The sequence below is a fragment of the Pan troglodytes genome, chromosome 2, assembly GCF_028858775.2.
Source record: "Pan troglodytes isolate AG18354 chromosome 2, NHGRI_mPanTro3-v2.0_pri, whole genome shotgun sequence".
NCBI lineage: Eukaryota > Metazoa > Chordata > Mammalia > Primates > Hominidae > Pan > Pan troglodytes.
The window spans coordinates 126,131,436-126,155,356 of record NC_086015.1 but is presented as its reverse complement, the minus strand read 5'-3'; the positions used below and the strand labels follow the sequence as shown (position 1 = coordinate 126,155,356).

At 39.4% G+C, this 23,921-nt stretch overlaps 1 protein-coding gene across 2 annotated transcripts in view; it reads right to left on the bottom strand.

Moving 5' to 3' along the window:
• Positions 1 to 221: 221 nt before the first annotated feature.
• The window catches only part of SLC49A4 (solute carrier family 49 member 4), a 97,159-nt gene continuing 73,459 nt past the window's right edge, over positions 222 to 23,921 (bottom strand). Inside the window, exons 8-11 of one of the 2 annotated variants that reach the window (XR_010155323.1) lie at positions 20,015 to 20,197; positions 16,099 to 16,329; positions 11,064 to 13,358; positions 222 to 1,357 (exon numbers count right to left, since the gene is read on the bottom strand). Coding sequence is in view for 1 of the 2 variants with exons in the window: in XM_001167764.8 (XP_001167764.2) it covers positions 13,243 to 13,358; positions 20,015 to 20,197 (299 nt within the window). In the remaining variant the exon portion in view is untranslated. Of the gene's footprint in view, positions 1,358 to 11,063; positions 13,359 to 16,098; positions 16,330 to 20,014; positions 20,198 to 23,921 lie in introns of those variants that run through there. The other variant, XM_001167764.8, reaches the window with a different exon arrangement.

The following is a 23,921-nucleotide window of genomic DNA, read 5'->3' as shown; positions in this document are numbered from 1 at the left end:
TTTAAATGAATGAGGACAGGGGATTTCCAAAAGCAACAACGGAATCCCCGTCTCCGGGCTTGCTGCGGAGGAGAAGGATTTGGCCCAGCCGCCTCTGCTTCCTTGCTCGTATTTTTTTTCTCACCACATCTTGCTGCCCGAACGCTCAGGAAGCTTTGGCTCCACTTCTACTGCCATTTGGAGTTTGATTAAAAACAAAATGCGGACCACGTTATCACAAGTGCTTTCAATACATGTTTATTGCAAAACCACAAGCACAGTAACCATAATGTCAACATAACCGTATTTCCTAACGGAACAGGAGATCGCCATGCCTAAGTGCGTGCGTTTTCCAAAGAAATGGCTTATTTGGAAGCTCGCACGCTGCAAGTGATGACGAGAAGCCCTGTTGTGAACTAGGAGTTCTAAACCATTAAACATTTAATTACCACTTTGGCAAAGCAATGCACATTACCATTTCTACAATGGAACAGCACAGAGATTTTACATGCATCTTTATTTTTTAGAATCTTCAGTATTCACAATGTGTAAAATGAAGCAGCATTTTAAGTAAAGCTCTATGCCAAAACAGTTTCTTAAAAAGTCTGGATTAAAAAGAAGGAAAACCACACATGAATAATATTTATCAGTGCTCACAGTTGACACTAACTATAGTTTTTTAAAAGAATAAAAATACTCAAGACTTCAACATTTCCTTACAAAAGTATACTTGGCCATAAAATAAAAATCTATAAAACCCCAAATATTACAAAAGTAAAATGCAAAAAAATTTTGTATACAAATGTAATACAATCTTTACATGGTAAGGATTATTTAAAAACACACAGAACACTTCCTAAGTGTGGATGTGCTTGGGAGCTGAACTCATCACACACCTCTGCTCTGACCATTGCACAGACCTAGCAGGTGGCAGAGCGGGTGCACGGCCCCTGGCATCAAGTCTCAGTGTTGGCAGGTTTTAAGCTCCCCCCGCACCCATTCATACTTGCATCATCTCTTGTGCTGGAGAAGCTTGCTCAGGCATATGGGGTGTCACAGGAGCTGCGGCACCTGCCTTCCAGGAGCCTGTATATAACCTATATCCTTGTGTTACTGCTTTAAAATCAGGCCCTGGAGCTGGGAGGACTCTCAAGAGATGACCCTGTCCTCTGGGCCAGTCCTGACCCATTCTGGCAGCGAGTCTGCCACAGCCTGCTGGAGCACTATTTCACCCTGGCAGTCAGAGGGTTCCACTGCAGCCATTTCTGCCAAAAACTTCTCCCAGGATGGACCCAGATCCCGAACAGAAAAGGACTTTGTTCCTTCACTTCTTGATGCCCTCTTCAAAGGAGTCAGAGGCATCAAGTGTCGCCTGGGACTGGAAAGAAGGGAAAGGGGAGGGGATGAGTTGGAATGAGACTCAAGGCCCAAGGCTGATGGGAAGGGATGGGGGTCTGTTGGGCATGCTAGGACCCACCAGCGTGGAGAGTGCTGCAGGCTCCCTCACCAGCAGAGGCCTCTATTCTGGGTTTCTGCCATAATTCTATCTCCACTGCTGGCCTTCCTGCTCTGACTGTAATGTGGTGCAGAGCCATGAAAGCCAGACAACTAATGGCATAAAATGAGGCCAAATACACCTTGGCTCGAGAACAGACAGGGAGAACAATAAAGTGCTTGGGCTTTGGAGAGTGATTTTGGTTGGACAGGCTTTCTGGCTTGCTTCTCGGTATGTGACTGAGAGAATGGAGGCAGACGGAAAAGTCTGGATGGAATAGGAGATAGTAGCTTTACTTGGATCGAAATCCCCTTAGACTACCAGAGATTTCTCTGCATCCAAGAATTGGTATGAAAAGTAATTACTCTGGCAGAATGCATGAAACAAAATAAAGTAGGAATAGAAGCATGCCTTCAATCAGAGAACATTTCTTTAGAGGGGTGACTGTGAAAGTTAAAGACTTTTGAAGAAAACACAGCTCTTCCCAGGCTGCAGTGGATGTCTAGATTCACACTGCGTTCTCAGAGCACAGGAACCTCCACTATGCCAGACAGGGCATCTGTAAGGCCAGCTTCCCCAGATGGCTGGTTCTACCTTCTAGAGTTTCCACAAGGCTTGGAGTCAGCTGCTCACATTTAAGAGAAGGAAGGAAGTGTGAGATGTGAGGCTGCTTCCCCACCTCCACCTCCACAACTCTTCATGCTGGGGTCCTTTGCCCTGACTTGTTCTGCCTGTTTCCCCTGTCACTCTGTTTCTTGACCCCTCCCTCCCTCACACCCTCATTCTTTGAAAGCAAGAACTTCTAGTGCAAAGGGGAGTGGCTCTGGAACTGATGACAGAGGGAGGTTGTAGAATCTCTATCCCTCGAGAGCTGAAAAGGCAGCTAGCCAGACCCTCTGCAGGCAGGATGTGCTTGGAGGCGGGAGGCTGGGCCAGATGACTTGGTGAGAATGAGCCAGCTTCAGAGTTCTGCTTTCCAGAACCTGCTTCCACCACAACTCCATGCCTCCAAGCCTCCTCCTGTACTTTGGCTTGGCACACATATTAACAAATACGTCTACAGGTCTGGCTTCTATTTCAATACTCTTCCACAGCGGTCTCACAGATCTCCTTACATGGTTCCTGTCTCTCCCTTGGTAGGAGGCTCTTTTGGCCTAATCCCATGCCTTAATGAATGAATGCTGGCAGATCTGAAATCTTTGAAAGCTTGTTAGCTTTCCCTAAAAACCTTTTCACTTATTTTCAAGCCATCAAAACAGATTTCTCTGCCTTTCCCTTCAAAGGCTGTCCAGCAGCATTTTTTTTATTCTAAGAAGGTCACACATAACTATATATTGATTAGGGACAGCATGGATTTTTAATGGCCAAAGGAAACAGGATTTAGAACATATTTTCCCAAGAAAGTAAGATCCCGTACAGGAACCAAGACAGCTGTACAGATGAGCTACAAAGCTTCCAACAGCCCTTTTGGGGGTGTTGCTGGCTTTGAGTTAGGTTTTATGAATGGACTCACTGGAATGCAAATCTGAGGGCCAGGAGGCTGATTTGTTTGCTTCTGCACCCTCAGTGCCTAGCCCAGTGGCCAGCATGAAGTGGGAGCCCAAAACATGCTGGTGAATTATTAAATTATTAGCTACAGATTCCTCAATCCTGGTTCTTTTTTAAAAAAATCTTAATACGACCTGCTTTTATGATAAAATCCATGCCTGACTTTAGAGTGTTCATTATGTTCAGATTGTATAACAAAGTAGAAAAGATCATAGTCTGCTTTAAGATGAGAGAAACAGTTTTCCTAAGAAAAATTAAAGCTTTTAAAAAAAACATGAATGAAACTTCAGGACCTAGATAACCAAGAATTTACTGGTAAAGGAATACTGACAAAAGAGTGAAAAGGTAAGGGAATCAGCAGATGGTTCAATAGAGTAACCTTTTCCCAATTAGATGGAAGGACAATTATAGGCAACAGAATATAGCACGGAGCTTCTGTGCCTAGGTGGTCTATATTAAACTTGAGTAAAAAAAGAACAAATATGGGGACTTCTCTATTCTGAGATAGAAAAGGGTCAAACATTAGGACTAAGGTATCAATTGATTTCTTTTTCCTGAAAAGGTCAAGTGCAATTGACAAAAGAGGAGGAGGGAGGCCCACGGTAGGGATTCTTTGGGACATGGGGCAAGGATCCTGGAGCCAAAACCCAAGGGACAGCGGAGGTTTGGAGGAGAGGGATGGCTTTACTGGGGACACCTGTATTACTTACTATAATGATTTCTCAGCAATAACTCATTGATCAGGAAGAGTGAGTGCAATGCGAATTAGTGAATTCAGGGAAGGACTAAGAACCACCACCTTCAACACACACACTGAACTCTACTGAGCAGGCCCTATTCTTCCTATGGCAGGTAAGATGGGATCGACTCCCTCTCATGACTTCTTCCAGGCACTTTCTGAGTCACAGACCTAAACAGAAACAGGTAGTTATGTGTGTAAGCCAAGGAAGTGATTTTGTTTGGGACTTGTGGATGCAGTGTATTAGGATGGAGGCGGGATTTTCTTAATGCTTAATTTTCACAAGCCTCCAAAATGACATATTTCTGGTGGGAAGGGAAGTAAATTCGGAACTGGGGGCATTTGTAGTTAAATGAAATAATTGGCAGGAACTAAAACCTGCCCTTTTTAGCATTCTTTGGATTTCTGCAAAGGCTCAGGGGGCTGGGACTTCACTAGCAATACATCAAGTGTGATTAGGTTTACTCACACGTATAAACCTGAAGGGTTTCTGCAGTCTCCAGCCCCCAAAGTAGCCCTGCTCTATGTGGCTACCTGATATCCCAAATTCTACCATTAGAAAGCTCCCTTTTGGTATTTAGTCTTTGTTCTTGTTAGTATTCAAATTCCCCTTAGAAAGGAGACCCACAAAGCCTTATGAGTATATGCATCTTAGCATGTATGCATTTGTTAAATTTTGTCTTAAGAGAAAGCTGGGGTACCAACAACATTGCCAATTTCCCATAGGAGTAATAACCAATTCCTCAGCCATGGAATGGTGGTAGGGTTGGGATTCCTCATGCAAAAATCAATTTTGTGCCTCCAGACAGATCCAGATCTTACTCATGAAAAGAATATCAGTGGGACAGAATGTCTTTTCCTCAAAATCAGTTATGGTTTATGATTTGAGAACAATATATGGGCTCCTGTTATGCATAATTATTTGGGAAATTGTCACTAGCTCTTTGTAATTGTTAGTTCAGGAGTGTCTTTGTTTTTTTAAAAAAACCTTCTGGCTGGGCATGGTGGCTCATGCCTGGAATCCCGGTACTTTGGGAAGCCAAGGCAGGAGGATCGCTTGAGGCCAGGAGGTTGAGAATGGCCTGGCCAACATGGCAAAACCCCATCTCTACTAAAAATACAAAAATTAGCTGGGTATGGTGGCGCATGTCTGTAGTCCCAGCTACTCGGGAGGATGAGGCATGAGAATCCCTTGAACCCGGGAGGCGGAGGTTGCAGTGAGCCAAGATCACACCACTGCACTCCAGCCTGGGCAACAGAGCAAGACTCTGTCTCAAAAAAAAAAAAAATCTTCATTTTTCTGATTATCTTTCACTGCCATGTAATTGTACATATATAAATTACTCTGCATACAGAATGAATAGAAGTATACATGGATGAAGGAACGAATAGATATAACAGTCTGAAAGTTTCCCTAATGCTGGCACCTGTAACACATCACTAACAGGGCCTTGTAGAAGTTCCTTATTGGTTTGAGAAGATAATGTATAAACTGGGAGTACTGGTGGGAAAGTATTGCACTCATGTTTTCTACTTTTTGGTTGTGTGTGACCAAGGGGTATAGATCAGAGAACTGTAAAACTTTTCAGCAAAAAGAAACATCTTCTCTGACCCTCCTATTTCAGAAGTGAGGAAGCCAAAGTTCAAAGAGAACAGATGACTTGCCCAAAGCCCCATGTCTTCAGCCATGCAGAAGACAGACGCCCAGACTTCCTGACACTGAGGTTGGTCTTCTGGTTCACTTCTCTCTCTCAGAGCTATTAATATTATGCTCACATTATAGTCACGAGGAAGTCTTGTTGGCCGGACATGGGGGCTCACGCCTTTAATCCCAACTCTTCGGGAAGCTGAGGTGGGAGGATTGCTTAAGTCCAGGAGTTCAAGACCAGCTTGGGGGAATATAGTGAGACCCCTTCTCCACAAAAAATAAAAAATTAGCCAGGGGTGGTGGCATGAGCTTGTAGTCTTAGCTACACAGGAGGCTGAGGCAGGAAGATCACTTGAGCCCAGTAGTCTGAGGATACAGTGAGCTATGATCATGCCACTGCACTCCAGCCTGGATGACAGAGACTGTCTCAAAACAAACAAACAAACAAACAAACAAACAAACCCTTGTTTACTAACACTTGAGTACAGATCATTCCTTGACATGCTGAAACTTAGCTCTTATTCTGTAAAATATCTGCACAGTTTACTGGAAGAATCTGACCATGTGGAGATGGCATCATTGCAAAGCAACTTCCAATTCTTTGATGCCTTAACTGAAGATGTAAGTTCAAGGATTGGCTTTACTATCTGACCCAACAGTTTTGATTTCTACAAGTGCAAACCCATGCTGCCTCATGATGAATCCAACCAAACCAAAGGACTCGTATCTCGTTTGATCTGATTCTGGTGAGCAAATGCAGTACCCCGACCTGGCTCCCAGTATGCTATCTCAACATCAGATGACAGATTTTTCTCTTATTGCATTTGATAAATTTAATAAACCCTGTGTTTCATATATAAAGTCCTTTGGGAAAATAAACAGCACCTGCAGCTTATCTCCTCCCACAGACACTGAAAAAGCAATTTCTTCTTATTGAATGTGGATGCAGCATAAGATTTCATATGTTCACATACAGGGCTCACATGAGGGGGGCTACCGCACAAATGGAAACACGAAGGTGCTGGGCACCTCTCCAGCTTTACAGACTGCACATGCTTTGGTCATGTTCATATTTAAACAAGAATCAACTGGTATGTCTGAATTAGAAGAAATCTAAGGGAACATTTTTGTTCACTCCCTCATTTTAGAGATGTTGCTAAAGGAGAAATGAAGTGACTTGCTCAAGGTCAAATAGCTGAAGTCACCAGGCCAGGGTTAAGAGCCAGACCCGTGGGCTCCTACACCAGTGCTCTTTTTCTCTGTCCTCTCTAGTAGGGTCCATGAAGAATCTGCATGCCCGGCTCTCTCCTCTCCACCGCTGGCAACTCATAAAATCTGGGTGTCACACAGCTCGCTCCCAAGCATTGTCAGAAATAAGAAGACACCATCAGAAAGGGGAAAGCTGGATGGGCAAGAAGACAGGAAAGGAAAAAGTGACCAAATGAAGCTGAGCTTCTGGCCTGCTACAGTTCATCATTTCTACTGACAGCTTGAAAGTTAGGAAAGACACAGAAGTTGACCAGGAAACAATAAGAATTATCAGAATCTCCATTAGCTATTTTTTCAAAAAACGAAATTGCACAAGCCAGGCTGGGCAACATGGTGAAACCCCATCTCTACGAAAAATATAAAAAATTAGCTGGCATGGTGGTATACACCTGTAGTCCCAGCTACTTGGGGGGCTGAGGCTGGAGGCTTGCTTGAGCCTGGAAGATTGAGGCTGCAGTGGGCTGAGATCACACCAGGGCACTCAAGCCTGAATGATAAAGTGAGACCCTGTTTAAAAAAAAAAAAAATTGCATGAGATTATTCTTTTGGCTTCTGTTTTCTATAATATTGTGTGCCTCTGCAGAGACAGGGAACCCAAGAAAGTCCTGTGGAGGAAATCTATATGGATTTCATAGGTCGGTTACTCACTTTCTTTTCTCACAGTACAGGGAGCTTAGTTGATGGTGTTAAGAACAGAAATTGTATTTCCAGTAAGAAAACACAACAGTGCATATTGGAACTCATTTTTGAACTTTAGAATATGATAAAGCTTGATGGTACATAAGCAGGTCTGTGAAACATCTATATTAACCACAATATGCTACATCTGACAGATTCATCTGGGAGAGAAATAAGGATCTCAGAAACTTCTGCTTCTGCCCATAAAGTTTATACCAATATGGTCCAAGAAAGAGATCCCTAGGTGACTCGATTTTAAATGCCCCCCGAGTTTTTATACATAGATATGTAAATGCATACACAAGTTTCTTCTGAAAGAATGAATGATGATACCCTCTGGAGAGAATGGATTAAACAGCATGTTTGTATGGAGGTAGACTTTACTTTCTATTCCTGTACTATTTTATAATAGTTATACACTCATGTATTTCTCATGTAATTTTCAAAACTCTAAAAGAAATGAAAAAAATTACGTAAAAGAATTACTTATGGCTAACACATTGATCATTTAGGGATAGAATGCTGGTCTAGGAGCCAAGTGATCTGCTAAAACCTGGCTGTGTCATTTAACCTAAAAGGTTCTCTACTGATTTGTAAAATGAGGTGGCTGAATTAGATCATTTCTTTGATTCTATGATCCTTCTGGGTAAATAGGAAAGCCAATTTGAATTAGATGAAGTCTAAATTAAATAGTGCTTTAAAAGAAGTATCATTTTCTAACATTAAGGTAAACTGACAGTTTCTCCAAGTTATCCTTGCCATTTTGTTCAAGGTTGCAGAAGCTGCCTTTATAAATCAGAAGAATTTATAAAGTAGGGAATGCGAAGAGTTCTGTGATGTTTGGGTTGATGTTCTGGTATCCCCTTTGGAGTCCCAAGCCTTACAATGTACTATGTCCAGCAAGCACGTTTAGAGTTAAAATAGCTTGATGTGTTTTGATCATTTCATCAAAGCTACTGAAATCAATTCTATGCTTTCATTTTTTAGCTAGGTTAAAAAAAAGTTTAATTCTCCCTTGTTGAATGAACAGAACAGCTGGGGCTGGGTAGCTTTTTGTTCTCTCTTTTTGAGAGTGGGCTAAGATGGAAAGCTACTGTTTGAGGCATATCAGATTCTAGAGCACAACCAAAAGACCACATAAAGCAATTAGCCCATATTCTAAAAATGCAACAAGTAATAACTATAGAAACTTGTTAGAGACCTTTGAAATTCCCATATCAAGGAAATACTCGAACTTCTAAGGCTTAGCTGTGAGAAGACCTGTTAAATCTTTCTGGAGCACCTGGGCTTACTCATGTTCTGAGCTTGCTAGCGTCTCGTTAAGGAGAGGAAAGACTGAGCGTATGGCCTTATTTCCTATTTGGGAATGAGAATGGATTTCTGCTGGGGATCCTGGAGAGGGGTTGAGGGTGAAGAAGCCTGTGTCAGAAAGTCAGTTCGAGAAAGTGGAAGGTCTCAGGGACAGAGCTGAGGTCAGATTCATCCAAGGGTTGAGAAAGGTATCTGACGAGTCAGAGCCTCAGAAAATCATAAAGTGATCTAAATCCTGACCACAAACAAATGTAAATCAGAGAGACTGAGAGCCATGTAACTGCCTGTATCACTCCCATCCCCCTGGCCAGAGATGACACCCTCCAAGGGATCCCTACGGGCCTCTGTATTAGTTCCTGGAATCCTCTCCTAAGTTTGAGGTTCCATCTGAACCAGAAGGACACGTGAGGAAATGAGCTCGAGAGCCAAGATGTCTGCTGAGTGAGCAAGCCACCCCACCTCTACTGAGCACAAAGTACCCCAAAGCCCACTGTAAAGTCCTGTTCCACTTTCTTGAACTGACTTTCTGGCACCCAGAAACATTCCCTCTGAGTATCGCTCACATTTCCTAACAGACCAGCACACTGTCTGATAGTAAAGAAATAAACTATCTTGTCCCTTCTGCATGAATATAATTCCAAATCAAAGTGGAATTGCATTTTTCTCCGATATTCATAAAATAGGTTTGATAAAATGTTCTCATAGTTTCCTGCATTTCTTTTTTAATATGACATTTTCTTCATATCACAGCTTTAGTACTTGCCTTAATATGGCAAAATGATAGTAATTTCTGTACTTATTTCAGGGACAAATGTGCAATGTGATTTTTTAAACATTAATTTAAAGCAAATTTGCTATGCATTTTTATTCAATCTTGAGCCTAAAGTGAAGCTTGTACTTATGCAAACAGTAAGATGAATGCCTGGATTTTAGTAAAATAGTAAAAAAAAAAAAAACAACAAAAAATAAACAAACAAAAAAAAACTAATTAAAAGTTAAGTAGATGGGGATTTAATCTCTTCAATTTAAAATCCCTTAGCTTAGATCTCTCGTTAGAAGGGCTTCATAAAAACAAGCTGTAAACATTCTCCATAATTAAACATGAGTACATGATCTATGAAAAAACTTGGCCCTCAGGCCATATATATTTAAATATACAAAATTACATTTGTATTTGATTCTCTCGTAATTAGCTCCATCCTACAGTGAAATGCATTTGTGTATACAACTGTCTTGTTCCTATACCTCCACCAGGGATCATATTAAAAAATGCTTCTTCCCATAAACTGTGAAGTATTAATTGATAAGCCACAGGGAACCTGCACTACAGCATGTCCTTACCAATTAATATTGGTGTTGACTTAGTTTATGGGATTGAATTATTCATCAGAATCTTTTTACATGATGTCATTGCAACCCAAGGGCTAAGAGCTGTCAGAGCATCTTCAGGATAGTGATGGAGAAAAGAGAATTTTACTTATAAACCAAATAATCACCTTAATTTAATCCTTGTACTTCCCATACTCAATAATGGAAGCTTACTGTTAAAGCCCTATCATTTTTTAACATGAAGGTATTCATGCACACCCAAAATGGTCTAAATTAAGCTTCTGTGAGGTAGGAAAAAAACACCTGGTTTAGGAGTCAGAAACTGTGAGCCTCAGTTGTACTTTACCTCTCTAGAATCATTTCTATAAATTCTAAAATGAGGGTTTGGATTAGTGAAGGGTTAAGATTTCTTTCAGCTGTAACATTTCATTAGGATTCTATAATGGTTAGAAAGTGCAAAGAAAGCAGCTGGTCTATTTTGATGCATGATAGAAATAAAAACAAAAAGAAAATATGATTTGCAATATTCAAGTAAATGATGTGTAATCTTCTCCCCACCCCCAAGCCTTTTGGTTCCCTTCCTGTCAGGTTTGGTATATGAAATTTTTGATCACTTAAAACAGTTGCAGTTTATAATTAGAACAATTACCTGCTGGAGGGGTAAGCACATACAAACAAAGTACAGGGACTCGTCTCACCTCATGTATTCTAAAAACAAGAATTCTGAACAATGCAAGAATTTTTAATCACTACCACTTGGGATGTTTTGAACTAATTAGTCATTTAGGTAATACTTTTAGAGTGTTATTCTACTTTGTGTTAAAAGAAGAATTAAGCCTGGTGTGGTGGTGCATGCCTGTAGTCCCAGCTACTTGGAAGGCTGAGGTAGGAGGATCACTTGAGCCCAGGAGTTTGAGTCCAGCCTGGGCAACATACTGAGATCCTGTCCCTTAAAAAAAAAAGTGCAATTAACCATAATTAAAATGTTCTACACAAGAAATCTTACTATTGCAGAACGTTATACCACAACATCCTCAAACATAATAGTTCAGACTAAAACCAAATACCTTATAATTCTTCCCTCTCCTTTCTCTCTTCCCTCTGAACAGGAAGGGGTGGTGCTTATTTAGCATCCGGGTCATGGTCTACGGATATCCTTAATGGCTGGCTTTGAATCATCTTCAAGGAATCCACCTTCTTGGCCTGGTGTGGTGGCTCACGCCTATAATCCCAGCACTTTGGGAGGCTGAGGCGGGTGGATCACTTAGGAGTTTGAGACCAGCCTGGGCAACATGGAGAAACACTGTCTCTACTAAAAACAGAAAAATTAGCTAGGCGTGGTTGTGCGTGCCTGTAGTCCCAGCTACTCGGGAGGCTGAGGCGGGAGGATCACCTGCATCTGGGACATGGAGGTTGCAGTGAGTTGAGATTGCACCATCACAGAGCAAGACCCTGTCTAAAAAAAAAAAAAAAAAAGAGAATTCTGCCTTCCTTTTATTTCATTTTTATTTCAGAAGAATAACAGAATTAACTGGAACTAAGTCTAGCTTTTGTTTTCTTCTCTTTAGCAAGTTCCTTAGTTCCTTCAGTCCTTCTGCTAAGTGAGCAGAGTGTTTATAAAGAGAGACGATTTAAAGATGACTGAAGACAGATGTTAAATTTGAACGGTTTCTTACTTCCCTAGTTTCACAAGTTAGGGTCTTAGAAGTTGCCAAGCAGTACTAGGATACTCCTCTAGGACCGAGGTGAGTTAATGCACAGCCTTGTACTTGCTAAGCGGGAGGGGAGACAGACTTGGGAATCTGCATGTGGGTGTGTCATGGCGCACACAGGTGCAGAGAGGAGCAGGGCCCAGTGCTGCCCAGCTTTCCTGAACCTTCACCACCTTGGCTGATAAGAGCCACTTGCACTCTGTCCAGGAAAACACAAAAGTATATATACTTAGCTGACAATGAAGGTTCAATTTCAAGTGAGGAAAAACAAGAAGAAGGGCTGGAGGAAGCTGAGAATAATAAAGGTATAGCAGTATTCTCAACTTTTTGGGAAAAGGGTTGGTTTTTCTGTGTGAGGGGAATGATGTAAATATGAATAGTGGTGATACCATACTCTCACTGCAGTGTATTTTACGTCACAGTGAAATCTGTGTCTGACAGCCACTCAATGTGGAACTCTTATTTCTTAAAAAGCTATCATCTGTAGAAAGAAGATAGGTACTGGCAAAACGCTGCCCTCTCAAACATGCTGACTCCACAGAGAACGGAGTATTTTACAACCTAAGCTGAAACACAGGATGTAATTCAGAAATCATTCGACAGAGCTGAAAGTTTCAATGTGATAAATTATTATTTTTAAACGAGGGTCACTGAATAAAATCTAACCCTGGTAAATAATTGTTGGGTCTGGACATTACATCTCATGCCACCATATACAGGCAGAAGACACAGTATGTCCATGTGACTTGTCATTTCACTTGTAACAAAGTGCTAGATCCTAATGGAATTACATTTTTTCATACAATATTTAATGTAATCATATTAAACATTTAGTCACCCTCACATAATTATTTAAGGGCCTAGTAGATGAAATTGTATTTCACAGAAACAAGGATAAGTTGAGATGGAGACACAGTGCCTATGCTCAGAAGTCACTGGAAAGCACCTGATCACCATAGTAAAGATGGCCAAGGGCTTCTGACCTGATTAAAATAAGGAGTCATATAAGAAATGGCTTTATTAGAAAAAATGTAGTGTACACGTGGCTAATTTCTATCATCGATATACCTCTTGGCTATTTTATCATTAAAATTGGATACAGGGTTTGAACTTCTTTAGAAGTTAGTGGCCTATCTTCCTATTCTGATATGTGACTTAGGGAAGGCGTTATCTTCATATGATAGACACCCTTTATTTCTTTTCATAATTACAAGTAATCAGTAGTTTAGCACTGGCACAAAACAGAGAGAGAATTACTTAGGTAGTGCTTTATGTGTAAGAAGTCACACTTCCAACCCCAGAAGCAGGCACAGGTATGCCATCTGTAGAGTTTTAAAATCCCCTGTTATCACTCAAGTCTCCCATTATTACCTAGTAGTAATTAAATTAATGTGATAATCTGTAACCTAACAAAACCTCTGAATGAAGTTTCTTTCTTCTCCCTCTTTTCCTGTTAGATGTGCAATTCCGAGCAAATGTGCAGTGTGCAGTATTGATTTCCAGCCTCCTTTTAAACTCCTTCAAGTCTGTGCTATTAAACGGAGACAACCACATCAAGATAGAGTCTGTCATAGGATTCCCTGAAGCACAGAATGAGGAGGAGACTGAGCAAACACGACCCGGGAAGGCACCAGTTGAACCAAGACAACTCTGTAAGACAAAAAAACATGCAGTTTTAAACATTCATGTATCACCAGCAGACCACCACCTGTATGCCGGAAGGAAGCTGCTCTGCATTAAAAAGTACTCATAATAAATGTACCCTGGAAGGCCTAGAAACTGGCTTTCAATAAATAGTGACAATCTGGAGACTAAGTGATGTGTGTAATATATGACGGGGCTTCCATGTGGAATATTTTTAATGAATATTGTTCATAACTTTTCATCAATTTAATCCACCTTGACTTTGGTTACAAAATAAATTACTTCAAAGAAAAAAATCAATCACCTTTAAATGTTAGTTTGATAATTATTTTTTAAGTACCCTCTATCATCATCACTCTTGTCCCTGTTTATAAATATCTGATGGATTAAAAAGACAAATACGAAAATCATCTGAATTTTGAAATAACACTTTTATATGTTTTGGATAGAAATATCTATTTCTCAGCAAAAACATTAAGTAGAAATCACTGTAAAATAGATGAGAAAATATATTTAAAAATAAAACATACAAAAAATCAATCATAATTCTGCCCCCAGAGAGATCACTGTGAATATTTTGGCTTATTTCTTTCTAGTCTTTTTCTCTACCAGCATGAATGGTTATATATGATGCCAATTATTGGAAAACCTATAGGCATCATCTGAATGGGCAATTCTGTTGTTGTTTGATTTAATGTGTCAAGAACATGGTTCTTCAGAAATGCTCTCTCATGAATTCAGGATTCTCCAACAAGACAATCCTCAGCCATTTGCTACCAACACACACTGACCACTGTGGCTGCCTCTAGCTGCTTCCTGGAGCTCCAGGGACCCTAGGACTGTGCAACTGTTCAGCCTTCCTCTACCCCAATCCCATCTGCCAGTCAATCCCAAGGCTCTGAAGTGAATAGCTCCTCGGCATAAAGAGGTTGGTGAAGGTGGTGGGGACAACGTTTCTAGTTTAATATCCATTCAGCAGTTTCAATTCAAAAAATAAACAAGGAAAATAAGCTCCTTGGTGCCTTTTTTCTTTTTTGGTCACTGTTATGGGTTTATATTTTCCCTTTGTACTTCTACAAAATGCTAATACTGCCTTAATCTTCAAAAGTCATCCTAAAGATTTCCACACTGCTGCTTTAGTTTAATCCGTAATTCTTATGGCTAAAGGAGCAATTTATGCTCAGGAATGGAAATCAGAAAACTGACTGGCAAGAAAAGGTGCTGCAATACCTTTTTTTCTGTAATATGCTCACAAATACAGACTCCCCACCTCTCAATTACTATGTTTTAAAAGTCAGACATGCTATTCTATAGTATGTAACAAAGACATATATTTCAATGGTATTTTTATGCAAAGCTGTTTTCTCTGCTTTACTTGGATTGGACATAGTCTAAATACTCAGAGAAGATGTGATCTATGAGATCTTGTCTTCATTCTGATGTTCCCTGAAATGACACACTGGGCATTTTCTGCTTTTATGTTGACTATATAACCCCTGGATTTCTGATAATTTTACTAGGCAAAAAGAAGTAGTAAAAAATTAAAAAGTAGTAAAATATAGACAATAGCATTTTGTTTGTATTAAAAGGGAGAACTTGGACTTCAGGGTCGAGTTTTAAGCAACAGATTAAAAAAAAGTATGGTAATTGACAAAACAGTTTACAATGATAGTTGCTATATCTTAGAGACTGTATTTTATGGGGAACTAGAGCAACACACATAGCAACAATCAGCTTGTCCTTGCTTTTCTTAAACTGAGAAACATTTCAAATATTGTCAAAACAGATCTTTTATTTCAGAGTTACTATTAGAATTGTAAAATCATTTCTTCTACATAGGTTCAGATGAAATCTCTAAAAACGTCTCATAATTGCTCTTTAGCGCCACGGTTTGTTGACTGGTTTTTACTGTGTGCCTCTCTCTGAAAAGTCAAATCCACCTCTCAGTAAATTCACTTGTCTCAATCAACTACAAGTGTTCTTCAAAATTATTTGCCTTTTTAGAAAGCAAAAAGTCAGAGATAGGGGAACCTCTACATTTTCCTGCTGAAAACCATTCACATAAACCACTGTTTAGGTGCTCTAATAAGCAAGGAAATGACTTGCTTAAAAATCTAATTTGACTTGGCAGTAGCAAAGTCAGCTGCTGTCCTTCCTGATCCTGATGTAGATGAACTAACAGAATCGTGAGCCACTGAAATTTTTGTATTATAATTCTTTTCATCTTTTAAAATGAGCATGGTTTTCTAATACTCCTTCCCTTTGCCTTTCACTAGATAAAATATAAATCCACACTTGAAGGCAGGGGCCTACAGTCTGCCCCATACTTCTGCTGTGTCTCTACTGTCTACTACACAGCAGTCGGAGTGCTCATTCTGCCAACTTATAGTTTAGACAGGTGCTCGACTTTACTCAGTGAAGTGGGCTCTGCACCAAATGGTGAGGCTCTGTTGGGACTGAATTAATTGGGATTTTGCTCATCCTCTTACTTTTTCTTCTGGAAGCACTGTTGTACTTTTCACCTCATCTTTCCCTACAGTGGCGCCACGCTTTCGGTTTCTACCACTTATAAGTACTTGTCTGTTTCCAGCTACCACTCTCCAGAACAAACTTCCTATTTTCTTTTATGATGATTTAACAAGATTGTCTCCTTTCTCACTCAAGGTGAGCAGCCAGCTGACCCCATGATTTCCCAGGATAATGCCCTGCTATCTTCATTCCACATCAATTACCCAGTAGATCTTACCATCACATTCCATTATTCTGCTTCTTAGATATAAAATTACTTCTCACTAGTCCACATCTGTTGCACCTGCTCTTTGTTTTCCAGGTAACCATTAGTCAATGCCTCCCACCTCTGCCAGGCCCCTGAATCTTTTGAGTGACAACACAGCCTCACATTCATGGTCAGCCACTTTAAAATGAAAGAGCTGAGATAAAAATCATGATGTTTTTAGCAAAACCCGCTGCAAAGCTTCTGGAACAAAAAGTAACAGATAACACAAACTTCAGAATATTAAACAGAATACATTGCAGAGCACATAAAGGATATAACAGCATTCTCAAATTGATTTTTCTATGTGACATCATTAGAATAAAGCATCACCGTGCTATGTCAACTCAATGGGATTCTCAAAACAAACACAGGAAGCAACTCCGTTTTACAAATATGTTTATATTAGGGAGCAAGTAACAACTTTTTTTTTTAAAGTGACCTTGAAAAATCGAAGTCAGTAAAACTCTAAAAAACTTCTGACAAGGTTCCAGGTACCCAAAGCAGAACTGAAATAGGAGGTGGAGACCCTGTGACCCAGGGCTCCAAATAAGCCAGTGGCATTGGTATAGGAGCCTGAACCACATTTGCCCTCAATGACTGCAATGGCTCTAATCTGCAAGCAAATTGCCAGCAGAACCTAGCTTGCTAAGCAAGACATTCCATTATGGTCATTTTGGGGTTAGTCTGTATAGCCCTGAAAAATTATCTGATGTATTCATTTATCAGATAGCACACTGTAGGGGGAAAAACCCTAGTCAGGAAGTTTAGTACTTCCTTGAGAAGTGACTTAAAAAACCACAGATCTTTATGATGATTAAAAATCAGGCCTTCTAGGCTGGGTGTGGTGGCTCACACCTGTAATCTCAGCACTTTGGGAGGCCAAGGCAGGTGGATTGCTTGAGTCCAGGCGTTCAACACCAGCATGGGCAACATGGCAGAACCCCATGTCTACAAAAAATACAAAAAATTAGCCAGGTTTGGTGGCACATGCTTGTGGTCCAAGCTACTTGGGAGGCTGAGGTGGGAGGATCACTTGAGGCTGGGAGGCCAACGTTGCAGTGAGCCATAATGGTGCCACCGTACTCCAGACTGGGTGACAGAGCAAGACCCTGTCTCCCCCACCCCTAAAAAATTCAGGCCTTCTAATCACATAACTAATAGTTGAATTTTGACATATAATTAACTTCTGGATGAGTTTTCAAGTTTCAAAATAACTGAATAATGACATATGAACACTGGCTTTAATGGAAGGGGGTTCAGTTTATCATATAAAGTGTTTAGGGTACTAGGCTGCGGAACTAACAGTTATTGTTAGGAAACAGTTTTACAGAATTTTTAGATTTGCAATTTGTGTATAATCATACCTGAGACCACAAAGAATTTGGACCTCTGCTGCAGGACTTTTAGGGGAAGATCAATTAATCCTACTAAAAAGAGTTTCAACACAGATTTCATGGTTCTAGTAACTTTAGCCCTAGAGAGATGTGGATGATGTTTTTGTGTATTCATTATGCACACTCATAAATACACCTATAAAAGCATTTCTTTACAATGGAAGACTAGATATTTAAATTCCTAGCATCAGTCAGCTAATTATCTAGAAGAAACAAAACAAACATTGGTGGGTGCCAGCTGTGCCCTGGACTTGGCTCTTTTACAGGTATCTTCTCATTAACTGCCTAAAATGCCAAAATTTAATGAGACCTTTTTCCTGGAAACCACCTTGGTGGATTAAAATTAATGATTATTTATAGTTTCATAGGGTACTATGCTCACTACCTGGGTGATGGGATCATTCATGTCCCAAACCTCATTGTCATGCAATATACCCATGTAACAATCCTGCACATGTACTCCTTGAATCTAAAAGAAACATTGAAATTATTTAAAAAATAAGTTTCACTTTTGTTCACAATAGTCACAAAGTTTAGGTGGAAACTTTTTAACATCTACACAAACATGTATAAGAACACGTGGTCAGAAACTGACCAAAAAGAGGGAAGTTTTGTTTCTCCCAGCTAGAAAAATCCTTGATTATATCAGAAATGGGCAGAAATAGTGCTAAGTGTTCTTTCTGCTCCCTCTGCCAAAGAAATAAAATATCTGCTTGTATCTGGTCACTATAATTTGCAAAATGAGGAATGAGCACTGACTGACGTCGGTTCCATTTAATTCACTCCAGACACCAGATGCTGTTAAACAAGTCAAAACCGCAGCAGGACCCAGGAGAGTGACAGAGATAAACTACTGGCCAGGCAAAATGGTCAGGTGTGCATGGAGCTCTGCTGCAGTAAGACAGTTTAGGGCAGTTTCCATTATTGGTGTCTTCTCTGCCTTAAACTGATCAACAAAAATGTGTTTGTTATATCCTAGAGACCATAAGCAAAAGATTTATTGGGGGATAACATTATCTGGCACCTGCTGTTGTTCTTTTTAAATACTGAGAGGACAAAACTCTATTTCTAGCTGACAGGAAAAACCATGCTCTGCTGGGCAGCACCAACCACTAAGCAAAGCTGTGCCCATTGGCTGGAAAACTGCTTCTACCATCCCAGGGGGGATCACAGCCATCTCCGATGCTTTACCAGGCAGACAGGCAATAAGCCACTTAATTTAAATTGTGATACAACTGAAGTGGATTAAAGCTGATATGTAATGATTGTCAGACTTCGCTGTTGAGAAAACTAATTGGAAGCACAGAACCTGATTGCTGGTGATGGCACTTTTCCCTAAAGGAAGCACGTGTTTCCAGGACAACAAAGAGTGGCCTTCTGACTTCATTAATATCACTCTCCTTCATATGATAAACCAAACTTGTATCAGGTTTAGCAAAGACCTACTTTACCTGCATTACTGATTGACAGAAACAATCTAATGTACTGTTCATTATATTAAGAAATTCATCTATCCTATGGACACTTTTTGCTGTTGGGTGAAAGTGCTATGCCAGAAGTTGTCCAAAACCCAGGGATAATTAGGTTTCACACTGGCTTTGAAAGTTTCTGGCCAGGCACAGCGGCTCATGCCTGTAATCCCAGCACTTTGGGAGGCTGAGGTGGGTGGATTACTTGAGGTCAGGAGCTCCAGACCAGCCTGGCCAACACAGTGAAACCCCATCTCTACTAAAAACACAAAAATGAGTCAGGCATGGTGGCACCTGCCTGTAGTCCCAGCTACTCAGGAGGCTGAGGCGGGAGAATCGCTTTAGCCCGGGAGGCAGAGGTTGCAGTGAGTTGAGATCGTGCCACTGCACTCCAGCCTGGGCAACCGAGTGAGATTCTGTCTCAAAAAAAAAAAAAAGTTTCAAAATTTGCTTTCCAGTCAAGGAGGTTAGCACAGTTATTATTTCAGTTATAACCCTGTCAGAAACACTCCTATAAACAATTCAGCCTCTTGGAGTGTCACATTTTAGAGCATTCCTTACATTGGGTGACATCCTCTCATTCATCCCTCAGGCTTTAAACTCCATATACACCCCTAACATTAATTTACACCCTGTGTTAAGAGAGCTTCGAAGTAGTTTTTAAAAAGCAATAGACCAGAGGTTCTCAATGAGAATCTACATATTTGAATCACCTGGTAGGGTAAGGCGTGGGGGTGGGGAGGATTTTAAAAATACAAATACTGGGCTCCAGCCCAGGTTAATTAATTCAGAAATTCGGGGGTGGGGGAGTACAGGGGCGGGGCAGAGAAGAGTGAGGGTGCACTTGAGCTAGAATGCATTTTAAGAAAAACAACTGAGGAATTTTTCTTTTACTGGCAATGGAAGTTCACATAAAGTAATTTGCCTTGGTGAGACTTCTCCATATAAAAACTTCTATACACTAGTGACCCAAACTTTTCTTGTAACACATTTAGATAGTAAATAAAAAATCAAATTTCTTACCTGTATGATAAAATGTGAGAAAAAATAAAAGTACTCCCATAAACATATTACTTAAAAAAGTGACAACTCCACAAGTAATTCCTTCTGGAACTGGGTAGACAGTTTCCACAAAAAGCTCAAAAAATATAGGCACACTGCTATTCAAGAACACTCCCAGGAGAATACAGGAGGCATACAATGTCACTAAAATAAAAACACAAACATTTTAGTTTCACACTAGCGGCAGTGAGTCATATCAGACAGATCTTCGGGGTGTTCTCTTTCCTAAGTATTCACTCAAAAATTTCTTCTTTTCAAAGGTAGTTGATAAAGTTTGACAAAGCATCACACATCTGCCAGCTCTTTGCTGTGGTTTTCTGGAGTAGATACAAAACCATTTTTATTGCTGGATGGGTACCAGTTTATCTCCTTTACCTTTCTGGTGGATTATTCCAGAGCACAAAACAATTTACCACTATCATATAATTAAAAGGATTCTTCTCCTACTTGGTCACATTCCTGTAGACTTGTTCCATAATTTTAGAAAGAGAGCGTAAAATCTAAGAATAAATGTCAGAAACATTAAATGTTACTGAAAATTACATATTTAAAGAGATTAGTTAATAATTGCTTTCAAGCACAAAATAAACATTATGCAGTAGGTAATTTCTTGAGAAACACAATGGAATTAGTCCTCAATTTTGGAATGGGTTTTAGGTCAACTTTTTTTTTCAATAAGTAACTTTTTTGAAACACAGAAAAAGATTTCATCCAGAAATGTACAATTAATAGTGACTAGGATCCCCAATCAAAGCATAAAAAGTCTATTAACACTATTCTGTGGCAAAGTCTATTGAATAAGGATATTATTCTTATAAGAAAGTCTGGGGAAATATACTACAATTAATTTTAATCATTGCTACTACTGTCTGTCTATAAACCCTTGTTAATTTTAACTTGAAGGTGAAAACAGAACCCAAAAGGAAAGAATGATACCTTATTTAGAAACCTAAAACATGTCCCTATATCCTAATAAGTATATCATATTCACTGATAATAATGAGTAGAATTTATCCTAAGTTTAAGGTTACAAGGAAAATATTTTTAATAAAAATATTTGTTAAGGAAAAAAACAATCCTGTATGGGAACTGCAGAAAGTAAGGAAGTTACATTAAATCTGTTATGTATTATTCACACACTCACAGAACATATCAGATTACCAGAGTTTACCATAACTGATGCAATCATTAACAGTCCATGACACTGTTGAAGGGGTAAAAAAAAAAAAAAAATAGTACACACTGATTTCTAATATAATTTCTCTAATTAACCTCCACTCTTGCTTCCCCTCCAATTACATTAGTCTTCGGGGATTATAAAATATTTAGTATATTCTGATAATACAAATAGTTGGTAATTACTCTGTTTCTTTGAATAGAAGATAGATATGGAAATAGATAACAAAAGAATCACTTAGTGAATAAAGAACATACTGCTGGCTAAGGCAGTGACCAAATTTTTTGCACAATTACTTGGGAAGCATCTGATAGCTATGATAAATACCATTTAAAATGTGACATAATTTTCAAGAGATTCTTAAAATGTAACCTAATACTTCATGTTCACAATATATTTGCTAGATGTAGATCAAATAAATCAATCACATTTTCTACTTACATATGACTCATTAGTGGTACATTAGGAAATCTAGGGATGGAATATCACTGGTGGCTTCTATAGAGTATTGTATTTCTAAAACACTTTAGAATTATTAATTAATTAATTAATTATTATTATTATTGTTGAGATGGAGTCTTGCTCTGTTGCCCAGGCTAAAGTGCAGTGGTGTGATCTCGGCTCACTGCAACTTCCACCTCCCTGGTTCAAGTGATTCTCCTGCCTCAGCCTCCTGAGTATGTGGGATTACAGGTTCGTGCCACCATGCAAAGCTAATTTTTTTTTGTATTTTTAGTAGCGACGGGGTTTCACCATGTTGGCCAGGCTGGTCTCGAACTCCTGACCTCAAGTGATCCACCTGCCTTGGCCCCCCAAAGTGCTGGGATTACAAGTGTGAGCCACTGCACCTGGCCTAGAATAATCTATCGATCAAGCTGGCATGATGGCTCATGCCTGTAATCCCTTTGGGAGGCTGAGGCAGGGCTGCTTGAGCCCAGGAGTTCGAGACCAGCCTGGGTAACATGGTGAGACCCTGTTTCTCCAAATAATAATAATGATAAAAATAATAAAGTTTTTTTTAAAATAAAAATTTATTGATCAGTCAGTGGTAGTCAGAGGACAGAGAACCATTGACCAAAACCTAGATGAGCCTAAGAGTTTAAAACAAGAAAATACTGAAGTAACAGGAGAGAAATCAAGCTCTTAAGGACCAGCAAGTGCTACTTCTGAGTAAAGATTCCCAAATTCCAATGGAATTAGCTGTTTTTAGGAAACATGTTTTGAAATAATACTTTCTACATTTTTATTTCTGAAGGAAATGTACTCCTACACACAATTTGTAATCAAATTAAAATGTAATAATCGAAAAATAATCACAATCTGGTTAATAGAATAATTCTATGTGGTAAAATAATGAAAATATAATAAGAACACACTGAAAGGGAACTATCAATATAGAGTCTTGAAAAGTGAGATTTGACTTTAATGATTTTTTAAATCAAGCATGGTACAAAGAAAGAGGCATGGGATGTGTCAGAAGAGTCCAGTCTCTTCTGATACATCTGACGGGGAAGCAGGGGGCTCTGTCTGAAAACCCTGAGACCTCAAGACCATACAACTCCCTTGGCCCTCATTTCATGCTTATTAAGAATATTTGGATTTTGGCTTTTTATGTATCTAAATCCTGGGAGGAACTTGGAAGATGAGGGATAATTAACTGTCGTTGGAAAGATAAAATTTTTATTGTGGTTAAACATTCCTGATGAAACTGTAAATAGCTCATCTTCTGGTGAGTAATTTGGAAATGTCTATCAAAATAAATAATGTAATTACTCTTTGACCTAGCAATTCCATGCCTAGGAATTTATCCTACTGCTATGCAGGTATAGGTATACAAAGAACACTTACCCAAAAAAATATAGTGTGAAAAGATTCAAAACAAACTAAGTATCCCCCAATGGGGGCAGTGTTGGTTGGTTAAAAATTTATAAAACATCCAAAGAAATATTATACAATTAAAAATGAGGCACCTCTGTATGTATTATAATAATATTAATAACTAAGATACATAAGTGAAAAAGGTGCTGAAAAGTATGTTATATTAAAATAAACGGCACATACACGTTATCTATCTGTAAATATACAGAATTCCCTGGGAGAATACAGAAGAAACTGGCAATCAGATTTGCCTTTAGAGAGGAAAACTGGGGGGGTCACAGGAGAGTAGAGACTTTTCACTCTATACTCTTTTTCTACTACTTGAATTTGAATTTTTTACTATGTGTATAGCTTATTTAATAAAATTAAAAGAAATTTCATTATGAACAAATGAATGGACAGCGGACACAACTCCACTTCATGTGAGTTTGTGAGGTCATTAGCTCAGAAATGGTTATCACCAGGTGAGCTGACCCAAAGAGCTGATGTCTATACCCAGGAGCCACATAACACAGCCTTGGCGCAGGATCCTTGACATGAAGATTTTCCCACTTCATTTGTTAGAATTCCTACTATATGGAGGACAAATGGGCTACTATATGTAGGATAAATGGATGATATAACTTCAGAGGCCAGTAATCAAAAATTAGAGATTTTCATTCAATTGTCTCAGTCTTGGTGTTTGCTTCTCGTATTACTATAAAAGTGATGACCAAGAGGTTTCTATTACAATGGATAGACATGTGGAAATCACTTACTATTGCGGAAAGTAAAGAATCACAATAATTTACCCAGGAAGGGGTTAGATTGAGA